The sequence below is a fragment of the Argentina silus genome, assembly GCF_951799395.1.
Source record: "Argentina silus genome assembly, chromosome: 8".
In the NCBI taxonomy this organism is placed as follows: Eukaryota; Metazoa; Chordata; class Actinopteri; order Argentiniformes; family Argentinidae; genus Argentina; species Argentina silus.
Genome location: NC_139662.1, coordinates 3,803,180 through 3,828,057, shown reverse-complemented (window position 1 = coordinate 3,828,057; position 24,878 = coordinate 3,803,180). Strand labels below are relative to the sequence as shown.

General features: G+C 42.0%; 3 protein-coding genes across 7 annotated transcripts; 1 reads left to right on the top strand and 2 right to left on the bottom strand.

Moving 5' to 3' along the window:
* Positions 1-1,792: 1,792 nt before the first annotated feature.
* Positions 1,793-7,638, bottom strand: ppardb (peroxisome proliferator-activated receptor delta b). Of its 2 annotated transcripts, none has more exons than XM_083674823.1 (8): positions 7,418-7,638; positions 4,939-5,356; positions 4,645-4,796; positions 4,373-4,511; positions 4,016-4,218; positions 3,666-3,872; positions 3,219-3,462; positions 1,793-3,068 (listed from the first exon to the last, which is right to left on the bottom strand). In XM_083674823.1, the coding sequence occupies exons 2-8, from the start codon at positions 5,291-5,293 to the stop codon at positions 2,821-2,823; spliced, it is 1,548 nt and encodes a 515-aa protein (XP_083530949.1). In that variant the 5' UTR covers positions 5,294-5,356; positions 7,418-7,638; the 3' UTR covers positions 1,793-2,820. The 2 variants fall into 2 exon arrangements, with proteins under 2 accessions (XP_083530949.1, XP_083530950.1); XM_083674824.1 differs by lacking the exon at positions 7,418-7,638 and adding an exon at positions 5,769-5,839.
* A 108-nt stretch (positions 7,639-7,746) lies between these two features.
* LOC310808222 (differentially expressed in FDCP 6 homolog) lies at positions 7,747-15,870 on the bottom strand. Of its 2 annotated transcripts, none has more exons than XM_083675003.1 (11): positions 15,734-15,870; positions 13,982-14,122; positions 13,654-13,839; positions 12,663-12,890; positions 12,408-12,554; positions 12,058-12,166; positions 11,548-11,846; positions 11,037-11,203; positions 10,252-10,450; positions 9,820-9,910; positions 7,747-9,242 (listed from the first exon to the last, which is right to left on the bottom strand). In XM_083675003.1, exons 1-11 carry the CDS (start codon positions 15,827-15,829, stop codon positions 9,052-9,054), a joined length of 1,854 nt encoding a protein of 617 aa, XP_083531129.1. In that variant the 5' UTR covers positions 15,830-15,870; the 3' UTR covers positions 7,747-9,051. The 2 variants fall into 2 exon arrangements, 1 of the variants encoding a protein (XP_083531129.1); XR_014554349.1 differs by having other exon boundaries at positions 9,184-9,242; positions 9,820-9,946.
* Positions 15,871-16,765: 895 nt separating this feature from the next.
* Positions 16,766-24,437, top strand: troap (trophinin associated protein). Of its 3 annotated transcripts, XM_083674858.1 has the most exons (16): positions 16,797-16,840; positions 17,086-17,177; positions 17,327-17,567; positions 19,189-19,858; positions 20,094-20,194; positions 20,517-20,562; positions 20,673-20,818; positions 20,968-21,022; positions 21,207-21,352; positions 21,442-21,511; positions 21,765-21,844; positions 21,933-22,028; positions 22,256-22,360; positions 22,477-22,798; positions 23,003-23,196; positions 23,584-24,437. In XM_083674858.1, the coding sequence occupies exons 2-16, from the start codon at positions 17,113-17,115 to the stop codon at positions 23,653-23,655; spliced, it is 2,409 nt and encodes an 802-aa protein (XP_083530984.1). In that variant the 5' UTR covers positions 16,797-16,840; positions 17,086-17,112; the 3' UTR covers positions 23,656-24,437. The 3 variants fall into 3 exon arrangements, with proteins under 3 accessions (XP_083530985.1, XP_083530983.1, XP_083530984.1); XM_083674859.1 differs by having other exon boundaries at positions 16,766-17,177; positions 21,457-21,511; XM_083674857.1 differs by having other exon boundaries at positions 16,766-17,177.
* Positions 24,438-24,878: the final 441 nt, after the last annotated feature.

The following is a 24,878-nucleotide window of genomic DNA, read 5'->3' as shown; positions in this document are numbered from 1 at the left end:
TAGCTACCAGCGACACGTCTTTGCCTTTTCTCTTATTTTTCAACATTGTTGTTAAAATGTAGTAAGCAAATCTTGACAACATTGTGAGGCGTAAAAGCAGAACTTCAGAGACCGAACACAACGTGCTTTCAGGGCCACCAATGTTACGAGATGCCTACCTACAAAGTGCACCACTACGAACAGACACATTTTGACCTATTCCTGCGTCCATTTTTAGACCTGTCTTGGACATGTCATCAATCCTGCATGTGTGAAACAACTTTACCTAAATAGCAAGAAGGCGTGGCACTACCACTCATTCATTAAGAAAGCAGCCAATAGAAAGTCAATAGAAAACATGGGACTAACAGAAACCACTGACATTTTGGGCCGGTTGTCCGGGAAACCAGCCCTTAATGTCTGACAAGACTGGCATATTACTATCAAATCTAATTAGGCTTACGTATGATGTATGGTCTATTTCATTCGTTCAGCTATATGCCTAAATTGTTGTAAACTTGTAGAAAATGTCCTACACAATTAAGGGATCTACTCTGTACACTACTGAAAAGATTGTAGATTGTATCAATGGATAAAACAATCTTATGTTGACAACAAAATCAGCACTAAGTTATAAAATCACCAGAATATTGTCATTTGTTAGGGGTATTTAATTTTCTTAGTAATGATGCTGAAAACCACTAAAACAGAGGTAATGAATAACAATGATATTCAAAACAACATACGGGTACTTAAAGTAGATTCCATCAATCAGCAAGTCTGGAGGACAAAATGAATGAAAAAATGGACACAAATATAACAGTCTTGGTAGCTCCACTGTTGACTCATACCGCTGTCTATGACAGGCTAATGACAACCAAATCATAATTGGGTTTGGTACACCTAGAGAACACATTGCAGTTATTCAATGAGAAACAGTGCAGTACCCTGTTTTATAACCAGTTACTGAGCACAATAACAGGGCCCAGTTGTGTAGTCCAGAGCTGAAAAAAGGGAATATCCAATTGTCCTTTAAAAACAATCGAGATTCTTATTCTCATGAACTCATTGTCCCCAATCATATCAAAGATTACAAAAATGGTTGTGCAGACAGTGTTTGGCACATGAGGACATTGGATTAATTGGGAACAATAGAATATTTTAGGGAACACCCCTCTCTTGACATTTAAAACACAAACAAATATCAATTTGGGTTTCATAAATGTGCATACTCTGCAATTTAAACAAACATTTTAATCTCACTTAAAGTTTCCAAATGTACATTCAGTTATGGTTTGTTACGAAAGAAAGAGGTAGTTACAGTTAGCAATATGAAGTTTATATGTTTTCTGCACATCTTTCCTATGGCACATTGCACATCAACCCCTTGAATTAAATTTTCATTGTGTACCAACAGCAAAGCAATTTAGACACTGCCAGAATCTAGAGGTAGATCGGGATGAAGAGAGACAAGGAAAATATAGAGATGGATCAATTTAAAATATTAAGCCAAAGCTTAGGGAAAGGCAGTGTAGTCCCATAACTTGGACTTGGAAACAAATATTCTTTGGAATATTTTAGTCCCAAACTCAATACTTGAGTCCCAAGGCTACAATGGAAGCAGGACATTACCAGATATTGATAGTGCAGAGACAAGAGGAAAAACTGACACTACTCAGTACACGTCCATACTAAAACAGGTCTTTTATGATAGCAAGGGTTCAGTGTTTCATATCAATGTCCTGAGTGGATGCAGAAACATTCCAAGGCTTGTAATGTTGCTACAGTTTCACAATTTTCAGTATTAAAGGTATTGTCAGAATGGCATGATACTGTTTATTACTCTTATCCACACAATTCTTGGTATGACATGCAGAACCCATGTATTGTGAGTAATACACAAAGGTGTAAGTAAAGGACTGGTCCTTGGTTGCTGGTGCTGGTGATTTATCATCACTTCATACAGAATCACACTGCTTAAATGCCCATGTCTTTAGAATTGTTTCTTTTTTACTACTGTAATTCAGTAACATTTGGCAATGCACTCTGGGGCAGTAACAATGGTACCTAACCATAACCAATGACAACCAAAATTGCTGGATCATAATTTCATTTACAGTCCCCTCAAAATGAGCAATGCATTTTTAGTGTTATTAGATTTCAAGATCTATAAATGTGCAGTTCAAGATGCTGATGTAATCAATACAACTCACCTTGGGAGGCTGCCTATAATATACCTTGACTACAAATCATTTTGTAGTCAACTACCCAAGTTAGTTGTGATATGATTGAGATAGAGGTTTGAATAGAATAATGGTGAAATGTCTCTTTCAAGAATGCTGGAATTATTATTCCCAAAACTCTAATGCACTACCCAAAACACCACTTGTTTAATTGACCTACACAATCGGTGTTTCGTTTCTGTAGATTCTGTATGAGCTTTGTACTTTGTATGACCATGAATGAGCTTCCTTTCCATAATAGCAAAACTCATGGCATACCCACTATACTATTTGAGTGTTGCTGTGTGGGGAAACTCATTAAATTGCTTGACAGGACTTGGTAATAGATACATTCAAGACATTGCACATTTTTAGCATTGCTCTGTCTGGAGAAATAGTTATTTATCAATATCCACCCATCACCAAAAGTGTTAGCCCTACCACGTCACTACAGTATTTAAATGTTCTAGGCCAATGGCCCACTTTCTATACCCATGCATAAAGAGCATGTACTAAAGTACTGTATAAATATATACAAGTATACTGGACATGAACATACACATAATTTCATTTCATGTAAGCTTAATATTGCTATATGCAACAGTCTGTACTGGGAAGCCTAATACATGTCTTTGTAGATCTCCTGCAGTAGTGGATGCAGCGAGGTCTCAGACTCAGTCTTTTTGATTTTCTGTACCAGCAGGGCATTTTCAGTGACCAGTTGTCTCAGGTCAGCCATCTTCTGCAGCAGCTTGGGGAAGAGGTACAGGGAGTCTGTGTGGTTGGCCTGCAGATGCTGGTCCAAGGCCTGCAGGATGCCATCCTGGCTCTGCTCCACTTGCTTCACATTTATCAGCCCCGGACGGTCTGCAGTGACAGGAACAGAGGAGAGGAGTCTACAGTGTTACCATCTCAGAACAACCTTCCTGCATAACAGAACAGTATCCTATGACTGAGCAAAACTAGGTGTGGTAGTCTTATGTGTTTTTCAGTACACCTGTGGCACCTCCCCCTCACCTCCACACAGGATGATGGCTGCCACAAAGAGGGCCAGGTCGCTGTCGTCCAGCTCTAGAGCGTTGAACTTGACAGCAAGCTCAAATTTGGGCTCCATGATCTCGCTGAAAGGCTTCCGTAAACTCCGCAAGAACTCCCGGGTCACAAAGCCCTTTCCGTTGGCCACCAGCAGTCCATCTTTGTTCATGAGGGAAGGGAGCATGGCGAAAATGGCCTCGTGGACACCATACTTAAGCAAAGTCACCTGAGGAAAGCAAAAAGTAATTCATATGATATTATATATCATTCAAAGTATCCAAAAGCAAGATGTGCCATCAGGGAGATAAAAAAAATCTAGAACACTGTCCACCGCACATGACCTGCATGAAATGCTTCATAATTGAAAAGCTTATTCCTGTTATTCAGATGGAGATTGGAAATCTCTGATAGATGCACACCATGCCATACCTGGTCATTGAGGAAGAGGTCCGCAAACCCTGGGATGCTCTTGGCAAATTCAGTGAGTTCTCGCACGGTCTCCACTGTAGTGCACTGACAACGGTAGAACACGTGAACCCCTATCTCCTTGGTCAGGGGAGCACCCAGAAGTAACTGGTTCCACACCAGACCACTCTCTGCCTGCCATAGCGTGTCCACATCATGGATGACAAATGGCTGCATGGGGAGGGAGAATGCAGTCATTATGGGCGGCATGCCTTTTCCCCCCCAAAAAACTCACTGATCTCTGTCTTGGACAAGTCAATATGTAGTCAAATCACATAGAAGCCTAGAGGCAGGTGCTCTGACACAGTTCGTACCGAGGTGCAGCTGTTCTTTCCCGTCAGGATGCTGCGGGCCTTCTTCTTGGTCATGTTGAGGTTCTTCAGGTAGGCAGTGTAGACTTGTTTGGCCAGAGTCTTGAGGTCAGAGCCTCCGGGGTTCTGTGGGTCCAGTTCCTCAGCTAGTAGGCCAGCCACCAGCTTCTTCTTTTCTGCCTCAGGCATACGGCCATATCTGATCGCTGGGCAAACAGACGGGTTAGCGCTCAATGATGTGTCACTACACCAACAACAGACAATATAATGACTTTTCATAATATTGTGTATATGGAATAGCAGCAGAATCATCTCAAATGATTACCATATTCAAACAGTTTTCTACACCCTATTCCTCACCATCGTGGGACATGCCCAAAGCCAGGCACTTCTGGAAGCGGCAGTATTGGCACTTATTGCGATTCTTCTTCAGAATCTTGCAGGTGCGCTCACAGCGCTCATACTCCAACTTCATTCGGATAGTCCGCCGGAAAAAGCCCTGTGTCAGATAGATACAAACACAGGCAGACAGAGTCGATATGGCACATACAACACAGACCAGAATAAGCATTTGACCAAGATTATGTTTTCTGATCATGGGGGCCTAATGATGAAGTTGCATGCTCTTTTACCTTGCAGCCCTCACAGGCATGCACACCGTAATGGAACCCAGAGGCTTTATCCCCACATATTTTGCATTCTACATTGATCCCAGCACCTGTGGCATCCTCCCATCCCAGACGCAGCTGCTCCGACAGTGAAGGAGATGAGGTCTGAGACAGGTCTGCATAGAGACAGGGACAAGACACCTGTCTGATGATCACAATTGGCTACAATAACAAAGCATAGGAAATTATCTTACTCTTAACTTTGAGTATTCTCAAAGTATAGGTCTAATCAATGCACAAGTCTGTACTCTCAATTACCTGTGTAGTTGGTGGATGCTACAGGACTGTCCTTTCTTCTGTGACTGTCCCGCTCCAAAATCTCCTCTTCCCTTCCCTCACCATTCTGTTGGCTCCCATTCCATCCCCTGGAGGCTGGGGACCCCTCCGCACCACTACTCCCACCCTCCTCTTGCCCAGCCCTTAGTTCCTGTAGGTCAGTCCCTCCACCATAGTCCGTGGCCACTGTCTCCACCTCCTGTGCGGTCCACCTGACGTCAGCTGTGTCCCTGGGAGAGTTTGGACCATCCGGGGGCAACACACCGTTATCCCTGGGTCTTGTCTCCCCATTCACCCCATCATGGTGCTTAGGGGCAGGCTTCTGAAACCCATCCATGGCTTTTGGTCAGGCTATCAAAGCTTGTCCCCTTATGTCATGTTGCTGACATGGCTGCCCCTGCTAAAGTGGGAGGAGAATTATCAGAGCAGGCTTCACTAAGAGCAGAGGTCTAAGGTCAGAAGTTTATTCCTGATACTGTACAGTATATCAACTAAGCATCTTCCAGAAGTAAGTAAATCCTGGTTAGCATAGCATGAAAACAATAATGCAGCAACAGAAGGTGTGTACATTAGGGTTGGGCGATATCCAAATGTTGCTTTAGAAAATATTCCAATAATATTGTTAATTGCTGAAGTACTGTATGGTGGAGACATGCCAGCTTGAGCATAACTGACTGAACTGCAGTGCATAGAGTGTATGGTTGGTGTTGTAAATAGTCTGGTGTGAAACAAAGAGACAGGTTTTCCCAGTTAGATGTAAACACAGTTATGCACAAATATCTGGGGATGCATGCACTTTTACAGACAATTACCTGTCGAGAAGAATATCATGATGCTCCAAATACCAGTGGATATTTCAATGTGACAGAAGGATGCAAGATCATAAATCCAGGGAAGAATCACAAAATAAAAGCCACATAGGGGTCTACATGGTGACAACAAATTATGGGCGCTCAAGTTTCTGAAGTGTGCACAATGGTGTAAGAGAACATGACCTCACATGGATTATTCTCTAATTGTACAGAATAGAACTGGACCATATGGATCAATGGGGAATGGGCTAAAAAACAAACCTGTTAATTCTCCTGATCATGATGGGGTTTTTTAGGGGGATTAGAGAAAATTACCTCCACTGTGTAATCTGCTAATGGACTAATCAACCAGTCTCACTGAATAGTGAAAAGCCAACCAGAGTGCCATACTTGTCAAAACATGCCCCTTTGACTAGTCTGTAGACCAAAGAAAATGTCAATGGGCGTTGAATGCCAATTGCAGTGTCGTAGTAATAAAAATAATAATAATAATGTATAGTTGATTCACATTAGTATAGTCACATAGTATAGTTGATTCACTTTAGACGAATTTACTCATTGTAAGTCGCTCTGGATAAGATTACTAAAATGTGAAAAGTGGCAAATACAGAGGCTATATAGACAGAGTTTACGCAGGGCATAATGGTGGGAATGAGAGTGGTCAAAAATCCCTGGTAATCTGTGGATTTAGGTCCACTAGCCCTGTTTGCATCCATTAGGGGAACCGGGAGGCTCTTGGGAGCATTAAGTGACTGTGAACATGTCCTTGATAGCACACTTGCAGTGCAGCATCAATAACTAGGCCTATGTGTCTGTGTCCATAGAAAATGTGTTCATAGAGTAGAGTATCAGGTTGGAGTAGCTAAACATGTAGCCTAATCCTTGGATTCACTGGCCATTTGACTAAAGTATTAAACCAGTAACAAAAACAGAGATAGGCCCACCTGTTCAATATTTTCATTTTCTACTATTGATATTGACAGAATATGACCACCCTCCCAAAGCAAAGCAGTAGTAGGCCTAAAATAACCTATATAAAAAGATTGCCTAAGGTATAGCCAAAACTCAGCAAATAAAATTTAACAGTTAGGACAAGACCATTATCTAATCTACTCAAAAGAAAGTCTCCATAAAATACCAGTAACTAGTTAGATCTGTTCAGACTTGTCATCTAGTAACCTGTCATGCTGGTTCTCCGATTATCTGTACTACCTTTCATGAGTAATTCTGGGTTGGGACACTGGAAATGTACAGATATTTGCAAATGGAAGTGGATGTAGGACACATTTAAAATGGTTGAATTGCCATTGTATTTACACAAAATTAAATATCCCAGACATGCATCCGAACAGCAACACATCCAAAAATGCCATGACAACAAATCGCCCATGACAGCTAGCTAGCTAGACTTGGTTAGCGACCAACCAAAACAATTATCCTGGCGAGTTAGCTAAATCAAGTTCCTCTGAGTCTGAGTCTAACCAGAAATTTGGTTTGACTTTGTTAGCTATCCAGACATTTAGTTGTTTACTTGGGAAACGTGCTATGTAGCTACTAACTAACTTAACTACCTATCTATCCGATAACGAGACAGTTATACACATGACAAACTACCTAACACTTCACTTGTAAGTCCATTATTATCTTACCTTTCTCAACGGTGTAACTTGCTTTACGAAACAATTTGTGGACGTGCAAGCGAAGAACACTAATGTCTTCCACTGAATCAAGCAGGCAGTGCCAGATGCTAGCTAGCTAGTAGTGCTAGGCTAGTTTTGCTCTCTAGAGTCTAGGACAGAGGGCCCCCTGTCTTCAGCCACGAGAAGTAGGTCGTACCCCGTGTTCCATGACATCAAACATCTTCATGAGAAGTCTAACTCTAGTCTTATCTTCTATTCTTTTTTTTATTCAGAGGTAGACCTACTTTTGTTACTTGCATATAAATAAATACAAAATAAACGAGATAGTCAATATGGCTGAGCATACTCCTGTCATCTTGGGCTTTTTTTATACCCGGCCTAAATTGATGATGGTGATGATGATGATGATGGTGATGGTGGTGGTGGTGGTGATGATGATGATGATGATGATGATGATGATGATGATGATGATGATGATGATGATGATGATGATGATGATGATGATGATGTGCCACTGATGCTACCATAGCCCTCCTTTTGTAGAGGTTCTTTGGTGCCACTGTCATCTATCTGAGTCCCTCTCCTGCAATTTGCCTTTTTGGCCAAAGGGTGTCTCTGTTGATACATGTTTGTTTTGTGGGCATATCCACTTGATATGATTTCACTGACGAACAACCACGAAGTGCATGTAACTATTCAGTAATGACTCGTTTCAGAAACGCTGGACATTAGACAGAAAAGCATACAAATAATACACAGTATGGAATTCACAGTAAAAAGAAAGGTAATACACAGAATGAGTTCTTAATTCCTTCACAAGACACACACAATCAATTTACAATGTCTACTATTCACTTTACAGTACATGGATGTTGCATGATGTGGGCAGGCACGCACCCTTGTATGCTGTGTGTTACACGTGTGTTAACTGACAACGGAAACAGGAAGTGCAAAGACCACAGAAACTGTTTGCATTTTTCCACATTCTCTCTCATACCCTTTATCATTTGGTAAAGGGGACAGACTCAAATTGTTTAATTCAGAATGTTGTTAAGATCATGAAAAAGTACTAATTTATCATAAAACAACTAGACCAAGAGCTTCCCCCAATGCTGGATCTTTAATTTCACATGATCTTGCTCTGTGAGACTTTCCTCATGTTGACACCTCAAATTGGGCACTGTCTATCTACAAGACCAGAGGTGATCAAAAACTTGATACCAAAACACTGTGCAAACATACTCACTATATTTACAGAATGGTATTTTGTGTTAGGAGAGCTATCCTCATGTTGTAATTTTTTTTTAATACAAATGTCAGAGAATACTCACTGCTAGATTAGTTCTTTTGTTCTTCATTAAAACATGGAGATCTGTTATAGCATGCTGTGAGATGAGGTGAGTAAATTACAATCTACTACATTTCCTACAAAAGCAATGGTAAAACACAATTCTAACAGTGGATGTCATGTTTTCCCATCCCTTTATCCTTTTCAAGTCTTTCAGTGGTCCCTGAGATTGTTTAAATTGACACCACCTCAAAGTTGAATTCATACTCTCTCAAAGTCTCTACCACCAACACTTTTTTCACCAGAAAACCACAAAAGAAAGGCTGTCTTCCTCATTGACACAAGAGCAATATTCTCAAGGGATGTCCATGTCTCCGTTTGATGACTGAGAGAGACGTTTCTCTCCTTCACATCTGGCACTGCTGTCAACGTTTTCCTTGCTCTCCTCATCTTGCTCTTCTGACCTCTGTCTCAAACGCAGTCCAGGGTCTCTTTGTGAGGGAAGGTGGAAACTGGAGAAGGAGCCCCCTACTGGAGGTCTCTTTTCTGGAAACAGTAAGAGTAAGAGATGGCAAAACACCAACACAATGTATACGGAGCCTAAGAAAATAAAGTACATTTTACAATGGGTGTACGCCATCTTGTAGCCAGATGTGTATTTGAGGAAGTAAGTCTTCTCCAATGGGGTTAGCAAACAAACCACAGATAAAAGACAGCCTTGTAAAGACCTTTAGCATACATCTACTGTACTTCTTTAAGTTGCATACTAGTCTTGTTCGTTACTTGTGCTTTATAACTTTGTGTATAATTATGTACATGGCAACCCAACCATAATTGAATGTGACCTAATTACATAGGATATTGGGTGAGACACTTGACAAAACAGTGTCACTGCTGCAAATTGCCTGTTGCCAATTATTATTTGCTCACATTGGAGTATTGTCAGAGAGATAATGACTTCTAACAGGGTTTTTTTGTTCAAAATCTAATTGATAAATCACTATTTGAAAACGAATACTGTAGTTACAAGATTTTACAAATGTATATTGTGATGTGAAAAATGTGTAACCTATCATCCATAAATATAGCATTGCATTGGGTTTTAGGTTGCTGTGTCACATACCTCCTGGTCCAATAGGGCGCATCAACCTGTTCATCTGAACATTCCAGTGTTTGACATTGGTGCTGGCTTGACGGAGTTTCCTCTGGGCAGCCTATCAGGACACAAGGGAAACTGAAACAAACACACGCTGCAAAACATGTGCATTTATTAAGTTAACTATTGTTATTCACACAACTATTGTTATTCACACAATTGAGGATGGAAAGCTGATTACACCAATTCAAGTGTGGAACAGAATAAAGCTCTGACTCTGTACATCACACCAGAGCAGTGCTCCTTACTGAATACATCATCATTCATCACCAATTGTATGTTCTAAAATAGTATAGTCACATGTCTATTACATACTAATATTAAAAAAACTAATTTGTTGCAGCCCTTGATTTATAACAGTCTATATGTTATAACCAGTTGTTGTATGTTGATGCTCACCACCACATCCTGGTCCACTCGGTGGCGGTTGGCACGGACCTCCTCCAGCTGTTTCTGGGCCTCGTCCAGAGACCGGGACTTCATCTCCATCTCCTGCCTGAGCTCCTGCTTCTCCCTCTGAGTCTTCAATATGTACTCCTCCTGCTCCTCCTGCAGTGCCATCAGGGCCTTCATCTTGTCTTCCTCCTCAGCCAGTAAGCTGGATAGATCAGGGCACAGGTAAAGCATGATTTGTCAAACGTTAAGAGATATTTATATGTTATGTGTAACTTGAAACTGAAATAAAAACATGTATCAGTTTCATACAGTATGACCATATCTAAGTTAGTGTAATAGCCCTCTATGTTGAGTATGGTTTGGTGAGCTTTGACAAGGAGTTCTTGACCTTTTGCAGTGCACATATCCAGTAGATCCATCTACTGAGTGACTTTACTTAGTTGTCAGCTTTTTTTTACGTGCAAGACTGAGACAGATCCTAGAGATTGTAGCAGGAGTACTTCCTCTGTTAAAAAAACTCAACTTCCTCAGGAACCTAATGCAACCTCCCTTCTACAGTTAGTTTTTTTTAGTTTTTTTCTGCAGTATGCACAAATCTATTTGCAATCTATTCTCTTTGCACAGTAAAAAGACATGCAAGTTGTACATGCAAACTTGCACTCATTGAGTGTGTATGTGTGTGCATGTGTGCATATGTGTATGTAAATTAGGGTGTGTGTAGCTATTAGGGTGTGTTTGTGTGTGTGTATCGGTGTCTTGTGCAGGGGGACGGGGGGGTAACACCCTACCCAGCCTGGGCATAGCGAAAGGCCTCCTCATCTAGCCTGGCTTTGATCTCCAGTTGTAGAGCCTCCTCCAGATGCTTCTGCAACTCCTCCAGCTCCTGGATCCTCTTCTTCTGCCTCTCTGCCTCCGCCTCTTTTAAAACCATCTCTGCCTGCATGCTAGCACGTGCCTGGAGAGACACACGAGCACGGAACATCTACATGTAGTATTCACTAACCCACTCCAATTCTCCACACACCATCCCCAAAACACACAGTACAATCACCACCCTTCTCCTTCAACGCAAGCTTGGTGACATCTCTCTTCTCTTCTAATTCTCTAATTCTTTTCACCTGCACTCCTCCACCTTACCCCATCAATACAAACACACACCCTGCATTCCACTCCACCATCCCTCCTTCAACCCTTACCCCCCTCTCCTTCTTCCTCCACTCCTCCCTTATCCTGCTCCCTCCCTCTCACCCTCATCACCTCTCCTGCTACACCCTTCTCTCCCTCTCTCTTTGTCCATACTTCCTCAGCTTCGCGTAGCTGCACTTCCAGGGCCTGCTGGAGCTGCTCGTGTTGCTGGCGTCTCCTCTGCTCGTCCTGCTGCAGGAGGGTCTGGGCCTGCCTCTGCGCCTCCTTCAGCAGCTCCAGCTCTGCCAGCTTGCGCTCCCGCTCCTCCTGCAGGGACCGCAGGCGCTGCAACTCCTCCTCTTTGGCCAGCCTCCTCCTCTCCCGCTGCTCTCGCTGTTCCCGCCGCTTCAGCTTCAGGTCCTTGTGGAGGGAAGTCTTCCCCTCTATGTGCAGCCGGATGGCTGTCTGAATGGCTATGGAAAGGGAGAGGGGTGCTTCACTTGAAATAATCTGTATAGCTGGTAACAATGACTGACTGGGGAAAATAACTCATGATGAATATGCGATAGCAATGACCACTACATGCTAAATGGGCACAAGGCTTTGATGGCGATATCATTGAATGATTATTTGATATATCTTGATATCAATGATAGATTTTAGGAGAGTACAGGCCCTACAGACCTGCAGTCCATTCCTGTTTCTGCTTGGTGTCTGAGGCACTCATCTCGTAGGTCTTGTTGAGGGTTTTCAGACAGAACATGCACCTTTTCCCATCTCGGTCCGGCAGCACCTGACAAACAGAGGAACCACGATCAGTGGTACTGCACCACACAGATTACTGTGCTTATCATTTCACACCAGCAACGTTTGAGGCATAGATATATTAATCAAATGAAATCATATTTTTCTATATTTCTGTATTTACTGTTATCTGAATTAGATTATTTGAGAGAATGTGTTAACCCTGTAGCTCTCATGTGATTTACATCTACATATAACCTAGCCCCAGCCATCCCATTTCAGATGCTCACCTCCACAAAGCACTTCTCATCCAGATCTATGTTTCCCTGACAGTCCTTACGGTCCTCCCCGGTATAGTAGGCCAGGTTGCTGGGCCTCAATGTGAACCACCGCTCCTTCCATTTCCTCCGCAGCTGACCCTTCTTCCACAGATACCCCTAAAATCAACATACATATCACTATATAGAACAGGAAACCAAAGAGACAGACACAGATCATTCAAGACACACAATGTCTTGTTGTTCTATTGTTTTAAAGGACTCTACCTCTTTGAGGACTTCACCAACGATTTCCCTGTACACCTCCTCAACTGCCATACTGATAATTTCCTTATCTATCCCTCTGGTTATCATCCCAGAGTTCATCATCCCCAAAAATGCCCATACAGTGAAGCCATTCTGCTGCACAGCATCCTGGGAGATGTAGTCCTCAAGCTCCACACAGTTGAGCTCAACACTCATGGCCATGCACATTTTCTTGAGCAGATATTCCACCTGAAAAAAGGGAATGTAAATATTGTGCACTCAATGCATGAACAGGTATAGGTATAGGGCAAAGGTTATGATTGCTTTCAAGTTCTTATTTACACACACCAGGGAATTCCTTTTCAATTATATCAATTCAGGAAGTGTTTTGAAACTCCAATTCAAATTCAAATTACAAAGCTTTTTTTTTTTTTTTTACCAAATGTAAAGAACACACACAGTTGTGTTGCTGACTATTGGAACATACAGTATACCCAGGAACTCTGACTTTGAAAATGAATGCACTTTTTCCAATTACCGAACTGGAATTTCATTCACATCTGTAATTTATGTTATTTAAAAGCAATTTACCCATCCCTGTTTGCTAGTGACCCTTTAGTGGCTACTGGTTCTCACACTGTGGCATTACACCCTGCTCTGTGGCTTATAACAATACCTGGCTTAAAACAACAATGTCAACAGCAGTTGTGAAAACAGACTACAGGAAACCGTAAGACATATTGCGTATAAAGTGAGAAACAAGCCCACTTTGCTGCACAGAGAGACAGAGCAATCAGTAAGGGTGAAACACTCCTCAGAAGTTTGCTAATTGTAATGGTTTACCTGGTAAACACTAGAACTAGAGAGGCCTGCTAACCATGTAACCTTCAAATCCAAAAACAGAAGCTAACATCTCCAGTTTATGAGCGAGCTTATTATCTGCCCAGTAACTCTGAAATGTTCACATTTTGCAAGAATCAAACATTCTATTGTATATTCTAGGTGGACTCACTTCATTAGGGACCATAACCAGAGGGTACTTGTCCTCAGAAAGAAAGTTAAAAAGGCACCAGAGACGAAAGGCATCTTTTTCAGGCAGCACACTCTCACTGTTCTTCTCTGGCCGGTAGTTTTTCTTGGCGGTGAGAGTCCAGCAAAGCTCATCGACATGTTCCTTCACATAACAGCCTTCTTCTACCTAGCATGAAAAAGAATACCAGACTGATTAAGACACACATATACATTACTCAGCTACAGTTATGATGGTACAGCATGTACTGTATACTGTATCTACATAGATCAAACAAACAAAGTGTGTAAGGATGTGTTTCGTGCATTACCTTGTCAAGGATATATTTGTTAAGGTAGGGCATATAACCCTGGCTGGACACTGGTCCATCATCATCATCTCTAAAGTGCTCCTCAAGAGCCACTGGGTCATGTGGGATACACAGGACTGTACAGAGGTTGTGGGACAGAACCTAAAACAAATGAACAAAAGATAAACACGTATGAGATATGATGGGATGGCACTAATATGAAAAAAAAACATGAAACAATTTACCATCAAGATTAACCTGGTCTCAATTTTCTACACCTTGTACAGACATTGTGTCTCAGACCAACATGTGGCGTAAAGCAAATCAAGTAATACTTTAACCAACTTCATGAAGAAACTGACACAAAATCTGAGTCACTGAATTTTTTTGGTCCTCTCGGAAACACATAATTTATGCATTATTGTGCGTCATTTCCCAATACAAGACAGGAGTAAATCAGTATGATTTTCAACATGGATAGGAACCATCATCAAGAGAGAAAGAACACCAAAGTGAAAGAAAGAGTGAGAGATAGAGAGAGAGAAAAGAAAGAGTCAATGCCATTAAGGGCATTTGCTCATCAAAAACTGCTGACAATATCTGCACAAATCCTCTAATTTAGCCAGACAAATGTCCCTAAGAGCACTTCAAGAGAGCCTAATTATAATGCATGCATTTCAAAAGTAATTTCAACTGTTAATGAGGGGAGATACAGTGTAGTTACATTATTCTAAATAATGTTGTATTTGCTGAAAGCTTCCTCTATAAATAACTGAACACTTGCTGAAATAGAAAACGTGAACCGAGTTGACATTTTCTGAGAGAAAACTAGAGCTGCCAGCCTCCATCTTCTGAAACATCACCACATCCTCCTTCTCTCCTTCTCTTACTTTTCACAACTCAACCAAAAGTATGAAACCCACATAGCGTCTAAGCCTCTGTGACTGCATGGTCTAGCCACATAATGGGGATAAGCCTGGTCATGGGGTTCTGCTGTGAGCCATGATGTAATAATGACAAAACACAGCAGCTTAAATTCACATAAAAGGTACACCATAAACGTACATAAAGTGCACATAGAAACACACAGAAAGCCAATTAATGAATTACTATGTCAATAACAATAAGAATTTACATGACCTAAATACTTCAGACAATGGGGGGTGTTTTAGTCAACAGCTTCCTTGTCAAGTTTAGTGCCAGAGTACCCATTGCACTGCATGTTGTTACATCATGGTCCAGTCTGAGCGAAACTTTGTGATGAGGGCTTCCATTCATACAAAGACTGAGAGCAAACTGTTACACTCTAACTCATACTACTGCTTAACACAAGTGCACATTGTGCTCTCCCCATTTCAATATCATCTGTGTTATACTCCTCATTGGAAATAGCTTCATCACTGTCTGAGCCTTAAGCCAATACTACAGCAATCAGCAAATAACTTATTACAGAGCATGTGCCATAAAAGGTTTCTCTCAAACAGGAAATGCACATCAGATAAAAGACAAGCAAAAAATCTACCAAATATAAATTCCAAACTCCAGAAGAATTTCATCAGGTAATAAGGGACCCGCCTTACTCATCATTCAATGTGAAATTAGTATTTATATTGTTTTTCTGACTCCAACTCCCCTAATAGGGCTATAGCACATGATGCTTTTGAGGTCGGAAATGAGACAGCATGTCTGGTTAGAAGAAAGAGCCCGGGGGCATTAGTCCAAAACCCCCCATCAAATCCCATCTACTCTGGCTTAAAAGTATCCTCCACTCACCTTGAGTTGAGACTTTGACACTTTCCCACTCTTCTCTAAATCCAGGGCTGTGAAGCCATACCAAATGGACTTGAGTAATTCTGAGCGCAGGTCCATGTCTGCAGCAGCATAACTTTCTGTTTTTCTCCTTTCACAGTTTTTTCTTTCTCTTCTCTCCCCTAGATACGTTTCCCTTCTGTGACAACCACCCACACCCAGTGATGTGAAGACCTGTGCTGCTCTAGCTCAGTTCTCAGCGCCACCTTCTGGCGGGGCACTAGAGGACCACATATTGAGATAGGGACTCCTCACTTCTCCTACTCACTGTATCTGTGACTCATCTGTCAGGAGAGAAATATAATACTGAAAGTATGACTAATTTCTGCCCAGATCAGTTCCATTTCTGTTTTACATGCATTGATTATGGGATTTTTTATGCAAAATGTACCTTCCTGCCAATCCATGTCTGACAAGAAAAAAATTAAAAATGTTAGCGTTCATGTTGAGTGTTATTCACTCAATATGAAAGGTAGAGCCACAAATATATAATAACTATAAATAATATAACAATAATTATAGTATCAGACCTTATTCACACCACCTGTTGCCATTACAACGGTAAGAAAATGACAATACATATTCAATCAGATATGGGTTTATCCCCATGAAACCCCATTTGATTAAATATAGTTGTTTGCCGTTTTTTTATAGCCTTTATAGCTAATACTTCACAGTGCAAAACCATTCCTTATTTTTGGAGGAACCTTTCTTCTGTGTTGTGTCTTCAGGCTCTGTGGGCCAGTAGAGGCAGCAAAGTCACTGAATCACGTGGGGAAGCGTCGTTTCCATGGAGTTGTTTACGCACGCCTGTGTCTGATTGGTCACACAAAATACGACCAAAGGAAGTAGTTTAGCGACTGGCTACTACGGTTTGTAGTTTAACCAATGAACAAACGTGCTTTTTACAAACTGCTGTCCAGGAAGGATTGCTCAGTGCTCTCCTCATGCCTCTGTGCAGCAAACAAAGCCAAGGATATAAACATAGCACTCTTTTGATTGTCTTTCTTCAAAATTAACAGAAAACGTTTTGGGAGGCACGTCAGCATTGATTTGCTTTGAGGTTTGGATGTACGAATCAGCGTTTTGTGTCTTCTTCTAAACATACATGGCATGTGTGCGCTGCTAGCTACTTTTGTGGTGTTTTACATTGAATTTGATTTCAACGTGATAGCTTAGATACTGCGATTGATTGTCTAAACTCATAGAAATAATTATACTAATTATATGGTCTAATTAACTTGTATGCAGTCTGCTCCTAGTTTAAAATATGGTTGTAATAGAATACTGAATTAGTTAATTAATATTTGGTTTAGGTTTAATATTTACAGACTCTTTGGCCAATGATGGATTCATCTCCAGTTCTTCGTCAGCAGAGTCCGAACAAAATCCAAAATGACCATTCAAGGTATCAACAATATTTTATGGCCCAATGATGATACCACTGCCTATTAGTATTATTTTACTTAAAAGCTGTAACTGCAGGACAGGCCAGTCACTTGAAAGCACACTATGCACATTGTACAATAACTCAACATTGATTGTCCCTGTCCACAGAATGAAACTCCACGAACTCAACAAAATGACTGCAGACCCAAAGGCCTCTAATTACCTGTCTGTGCCTCATACTTCCAAACGGGGAGTTGAGAACCAGGACCCAACAAGCCCACATAATGTTCAAAAAGCCCTTCGAAGATTAGGCATAAGCAGGCTCCCAGTGCTTGCTAAATCTTTGCACCTTCAAACTCCCTCTGACTTCACTCAGTCCCACAAGAGGTGGGAGGAGAACTCTCTAGCGGTAAGTGGATCTTTTCCAGGGAACTTTATCACTGGATATGTATCTCTCAAGCTAGCTTTTTCTACATTTTGTTATGTTACAGCCTTATTCTAAAATGGATTCAATTCATTTTTTCCCTCATCAATCTACACACAATACCCCATAATGACAGTGAAAATAGGTTTTTAGAAATGTTTGCTAATTTATTACAAATAAAAAACTGATATCACATTTCTGTAAGTATTCAGACCCTTTGCTATGACACTCAAAATTGAGCTCAGGTGCATCCTGTTTCCATTGATCATCCTTGAGATGTTTCTACAACTTGATTGGAGTCCACCTGTGGTAAATTCAATTGATTGGACATGATTTGGAACGGCACACACCTGTCTATATAAGGTCCCACAGTCCCACATGTCAGAGCAAAAACCAGGTCATGATGTCAAAGGAATTGCCCGTAGACCGCCGAGACAGGATTGTGTCGAGGCACAGATCTGGGGACGGGTAGAAACAAATTTCTGCAGTATTGAAGTTTGGAACCACCAAGACTCTTCCTAGAGCTTGCCGCCCAGCCAAACTGAGCAATAGGGGGAGAAGGGCCATCATCAGGGAGGTGACCAAGAACCCAATGGTCTCTCTGACAGAGATCCACAGTTCCTCTGTGGAGATGGGAGAACCTTCCAGAAGGACAACCATCTCTGCAGCACTCCACCAATCAGGCTTTATGGTAGAGTGGCCAGACGGAAACCACTTCTCAGTAAAAAGCACATGACAGCCCGCTTGGAGTTTGCCAAAAGGCACCTAAAGGACTCTCAGACCATGAGAAACAAGATTCTGTGATCTGATGAAACCAAGATTGAGCTCTTTGGCCTGAATGCCAAGCGTCACGTCTGGAGGAAACCAGGCACCGCTCATCACCTGGCCAAAACCATCCCTACGGTGAAGCATGGTGGTGGTGGCATCATGCTGTGGGGATGTTTTTCAGTAGCAGGGACTGGGAGACGAGTCAGGATTGAGAGAAAGATGAACGGAGCAAAGTACAGAGATCCTTGATGAAAATCTCCTCCGGACCTCAGACTGGGGCGAAGGTTCACCTTCCAACAGGACAACGACCCTAAGCACGCAGTCAAGACAACACAGGAGTGGCTTCGGGACAAGTCTCTGTCCTTGAGTGGCCCAGCCAGAGTCCGGACTTGAACCCGATCGAACATCTCTGGAGAGACCTGAAAATAGCTGTGCACCAATGCTCCCCATCCAACCTGACGGAGCTTGAGAGGATCTGCAGAGAAGAATTGGAGAAACTCCCCAAATACAGGTGTGCCAAGCTTGTAGCGTCATACCCAAGAAGACTTGAGGCTGTAATCGCTGCCAAAGGTGCTTCAACAAAGTACTGAGTAAAGGGTCTGAATACTTATGTAAATGTGATTTCAGTTTTTTATTCTTAATAAATTCGCAAACATTTCTAAACCTGTTTTGGCTTTATCATTATGGGGTATTGTGTGTAGATTGATGAGCGAAAAAAAAATAATTGAATCCATTTTAGAATAAGGCTGTAACAACATAAAATGTGGAAAAAGTGAAGGGGTCTTTCCGAATGCATTGTAAGTGTTATTATGCCTCTGTCTGTATCTATTTCCTGTAGGGTAAAGCTAAGAGGAAGAAGCCATGCACCAAGCCTGTGCCTTTCAACCTGACTCAACCAAAGGCAGACAGAATGGTGACACAGAACCAGAGGAGGCCGGTGACTGCCACCTCAAGGACTGGTGCTCCACCTACCCAACCTGGAAAGACTGGACATCCAAAAACAAGACCCACAACTGTCAAACCAACCAAGACAGCCCCAGCAACTCACAAGGTCCACTCAAAGTCAACAGTAGAGTACGTTGCCCAACAGTTGACAGAGAAAAAAGCATGCCCAGCCATCAAGGACAATGGAGTGTCAACCCATGGAGTCGAGAAGCCTCACAGAGCACAGATTTCCAGTGTTGCTACCTCCATGTCTCAACCTCCAAAACAGAAGGCTCACTCTTCAGACTTTTCATTGCATGGAACTGGACAGCTCAGCCTCTCCAAACCTCCCAATAGATTTACCGTCAGCTCAGTAGGTTTGTCCCGTACTTTCTTATCTTGTCAAAATAATACCCGCACGCATCAGAATAGTGCCTCTATTGCCTCAGCACAGTCTGCCTCCAGTACAGAAGCCTGCTTAAGTCATTTGGACTTGCTTAGCCTTAAAGACCTATCCAAGACCCCACACACTGTCCAGCCTGCACAATCTGCTCTCAACACTCATCTATCAAGCAGCAGTACTGGTGAGTAAAAGGTTTAGTTTTACTCATGCAGCTTGACTGTCATGGTCTCACCCTCTCCAACAAACGATCTCCTCCAAATGGAGCTGCGTCCTTTTGATGTTTAGATTTGGTAAAACTTTGTCTTTTTCCAGCAGTGGTTAATGATCGATAAAACCATGCATAATGTGGATTTGGCTGCTCTTCAACTTATGCTTTTATCACTATCTGTTGAGGCTGATGAATGTTTGTGTTGCAGGGAGTGGGGAGGCCTTCTGCCATGACCCTACAGCCTTGCATAGTATCCTCCAGAATGCAGGAATCGATGTTAAGTCCTCCACCCAAGCCTATAACTACCTGGTGAGTTGTCTTGAATACAATCTGTCTAGTTCTGATAAGAAAGTCTTCACTAGGAAGGAGGGGTAGGGTCTTCACAAGTGTTCTGTGCACTGATTTGCTGATGTGGAATTTTGTATATTTTTAAATATTAAATGTTTTTGTTTTAGATAGCAAGTGTTCAAACAAAAACATTTTTGCAAGTGGCCACAGAGGTTACAGACTGCACTTTCACATGGTACTTGTCTTTTAATGGTGATACAATTGTGATGGCACTGATAACAACGTTGATCTTGCTTCCATCATCAGTTTGTGTACACTACTTGAGAGAATCTTTCCTTTCTAGCCCCAGAGAGTGTCTGTCATGAAGAGTCGACAAAAGCCTCCTGCAGGTGAGTGCAGTCCATCCCAGCTGCCTTTGTGCATTTGGTAACATAAATGTGTTTGTTGGAATGGAATTGACTTTAATAAATTAGTTTTTATGTGCTTGTATCTTTGTAAGGTCCAGCAAAGGCTGTGCAGTTCTCCCCTGACCCTGCTGCCCTCTGCAGCATCCTGAAGAATGAAGGGCTGAAGGCTGGAGGGATTCTGGGGGCCACACCCCGGAACTCGGTCTGCCCACCAGGCAGGGGCACTTCTATCTACACAGTGAGTGTATTTTTTAATTTAACTTCTCCATCCTTTTAAACAACTACCCCATACCTGTAAGTGTCTTCATTCTTACCTCAGTGCTGCATGTAATAGTTGAGGAATCTAGGGGTTTAAGGGTGTATTCACTGTGGTGCTTTACTTTCCAGGCTCAGAGAGTACCTGTCACAAAGAGTTGCAATGAAGCAATTGCAGGACCTATGGGTAAGTTATGTCCTCTCTCTTACAAAATTGATTGCCATGAGATCTCCATAAGCCAACCGGATATAGCCTCTTTGTCCTGTCTGTTGGTTTGGTCGAAAGCTTCCCACAGAATTCATAGCCTTGGATGGGAAATAACACTGTGCTGTTTATTAAGGTTGATTGTATGTGCTTGTATCTCTTTAAGGTTCAGCAAAGGCTGTGCAGTTCTCCCCTGACCCTGCTGCCCTTGGCAGCATCCTGCAGAATGAAGGGGTGAAGGCTGGCAGGACCCTGGGGGTCACACCCCGGAACTCAGTCTGTCCATCAGGCAGGGGCACTTCTATCTACACAGTGAGTGGGGTTTTGATTTAAAGGTAAACTCAGTGATATGATGTAGCCACAAAATAGCGACTTCTGGCAGATAACTAGTCGAATTAAAGTCCTTGACTTTCCAGGCTCAGAGAGTACCTGTCACAAAGAGTCGCAGTGAAGCAACTGCAGGACCTATGGGTAAGTTATGGCTTCTCTCTTGCAAAATTGAGAGTGAGTCCACTCCTTAAGCCAACCTATTATACCTTCTTTGTCCTGTCTGTGTCCCAAATCCCGATAGCCACATTGTGACATACGTCTATGTCTTGATGAAAACCGATTAGATAAGCCTAAATGATGCTTGTAAATGTCATAATGGGCTGACACACTATCCTCGCTCTGTGGCTATGGATTCTGAATTCAGCTCTGATTGTCCATTTGTTTCTATGCTCAGTGGTGACTCTTGACCAAAGCCCAGGAATGAATCAGACACCCCAGCGGGTCCCCAACACTAGACACCAGCCCATGTCTATGGTCAGTATGTCAGGTCTAACTTCACTCACCTCACTCAGAATGTCTGTATTTTCCTGTTTCATCTAACATTTGAAAGTGTTTTTTTCAGAGGAAGTTCCTCTCTTCCCACCGAACACCCTACGCCGGCTCTCCCAGGCTCAAGGGCCTCCAGGGTCACAGCACAGAGCCGGAGACGCACAAGGAGGTGAGGAGGAGGGCAACAAAATAGTGTAGCTGTCATCATACAGATCCGAGTTCCAAGTCAAGGTGCTCTTACACTGTATCTTTTTAAAAGCGTAAGAGTTCTGTTTCTATGTTTCACTGGATTGAAATATACAGTATGTCATATGATCAAATTGGGTTGATTTCTAATAAGGATACCATGGTAGATTAATTAAGCCCATCTTTTAAACTGAGTTGCATTTGTGGCAGGAGGTTGTCCAGAGATTGTTCAAGGAGACAGACGAGGAGGAGGAGCAGAAACAAAATCGAGACCCTGAAACACGATCAGACAAACTCCTTGACCAACCATCAACTGTAAGAAATCTAATCTACATTCACTCCCTCCATCACTGGAAAAAATGTCATTAACATTGACACCCTACCTCTGGATGTTTCATCATAAAAATGTATTTTGGTCTCTTCCCTCACAGACTGAATGTCATTCCGACCAGAAAGGAGGTCCCGGAAACTATGAAGACAACAAGGAGGAGCTGAGGAACACAGTAGGACAACCCTTCTTCCACAGAGAATCTGTCATTTTCTTCTCCACTGGCAAAAAGCACCTCAGACCTGCAGGTGCGTGGGAACAAGAAGGCCCTGAGCCACTGGGGCAGCATGGAGTCAGTTCAGCAGCAAAGGGAATAGTCCCAGTTCAGACAGACAGACCCTTTGGATCAGAGACCCTCCCTGTCTCTACCAACGTCTCAGACATGACCAGCCAGATCATCCCCTCTGTTCTTAGTAAGCCTACAGGTACAACTGAAACCGTTCCTTCTAACACACAGCACAGAAATTGTCTCCAGTCAATAGTTATACTCCAGTCAACAGTCCTGTTATTCCCATTGTTGTGATCTGATATTCAATTAACTCAGCTTTCACAATAACAAAGTAGTGTCACCAGTGTAATTTTTTTCCCTCTATTGCAATATTAACACCTGCATTTGTAACCTGTTGCAGGTGTTATTGTCCAGAAGAGTGCTTATCTGGGCTCTGCTGTGACCTTGCTCCGCCGGCGACTTCCCCCTCTGGAGGAGCTGCGTCTGGATGAGGAGGTTGCCACCTACACCACCGACCCAGCCCCTCCCTCCTCCTCCTACCCCCTGCGGCCTCGCTGTGGAAACCCTGTAGCCGCAACCCTCCAGGATTCCACTGTGAGTTTGGCAAAACCAGTAAAGCTTTGTCTATGCTCTGGGCTTTTGCTATAGTTTAGACAAACATAGAATATAACTTTATTGTCCAACTGAAGCTGGAAAATCATTTTGTTTAGAGAGACTCCCTGCTAAAATATTGGTTAAATATATATTTTTTTAAATAGAGGCTGTCTTATTGCTTTTATTTGTTTGTTTATAAGACTTTACTCTGATACTGATCTCGGTTCCAATGGACAATTACCAGGGTGAGCCCATTTGTCATGTTTTTATGCCGTGACCTTGTCATAGCAGTGCTTCCAATTTACACTACCCTTTTAGATCATGACTGAAAGAGGATGGTCATAGTTTAGGGCATTGACGCTGTTGTCTTGTTCCCTCTTCCTACAGAGTTTTGTGCCGATCGTCAACCATCCCACCACCTCTGGTCCTACCTGCCCCTCTCCTCTTCGGGAGCGGTGACTTTTGCACTGTGGAAGTTTTCCTTCTTTATTTTGTTTCTTTCGGATTCTAGTTTACTGATTAAGACTCATATTACTGATTAAGACAGGAAGGTGTTTGTGTTTGTCAAACACTGTTGCAGCAGCCAGCTTTGAGAGGTCTGTAGACATGATACTGGTATCAGTCTTACAAATATACACTCTGTATGCCTTGCCAATGTGTATCACACATCATAAAAGCCTGTTCTGTTGAATAATGTATCAAGCTAAACTTATTCTACCACATAGGCATGCGTTGGCTCATTAATGAAACAAGTTGAAAATATTTGTTTCCCAGCATTATGTACATTTGCATATTCAGAAATTATACATTGATGTTTCTGACAGAAATCAAAAACTAAACTAATTAATTGTCACAAGAATCTTGATTTCCATTGTCTCACCTAACGTGGCATAGGAGTGATGCCCCTTGTCAGTAGACAATGTGTTGATACCAATATTTTTAGACTACCATAGACTACATTTGCTCTTAATGCCTATAAGATAAACCTCTTGATCAATGTTTAAAAATGTGAAATGAGATGATATGGCCAAAATGATGAGGGGAATATTCAGAATTCTTTTTGTAATTTTGTTTGTTTTTAATAAAGGTGAGTCAGTATTGGTGTTTATATAGTTGGAATGGTATGATGTTGTGTTTAATAACATTCTACATACCTTAACACAAAACAAGTGAGGCTAAAATCTGTAGATTTTGTTGTAATTGCTCTTAATGTACAGTGTTCATAATAAAATGTATGTTACTTTCTCTCATGATATGGCTTAGACTTTCTGTCAGAGCTGGAAAGATTTATTAACCGAGGTAGCAACTGAACTTTTAAGACAATGTATTATTTACTAAATGTGGATGTTGTTTCTCAAAGCATGCTTGTGGAACACCAGAGATGAATGCCCTGCACCTAACTCTAAAGACCACAGCCATAACTCACTCACACACCACACCATTGGCTACCTCTTGAACCTACATGACTCCTTGTCTCCATCTGGACTGTTCTGCCCCACAATGTCATCCGGAGCAGATGAACATATTTGAGTGACTCACAAATAATATCTTGCATTCCTTAAAATGTAGCTCAGCTTAATTCCATAAATTAGAGCGTCACACTTTTTCTGGAGGCAAGTGTACAGTATATGTAACAAGGAACACATGAACATCATATTGCCACACGTGACACCATATCCTGT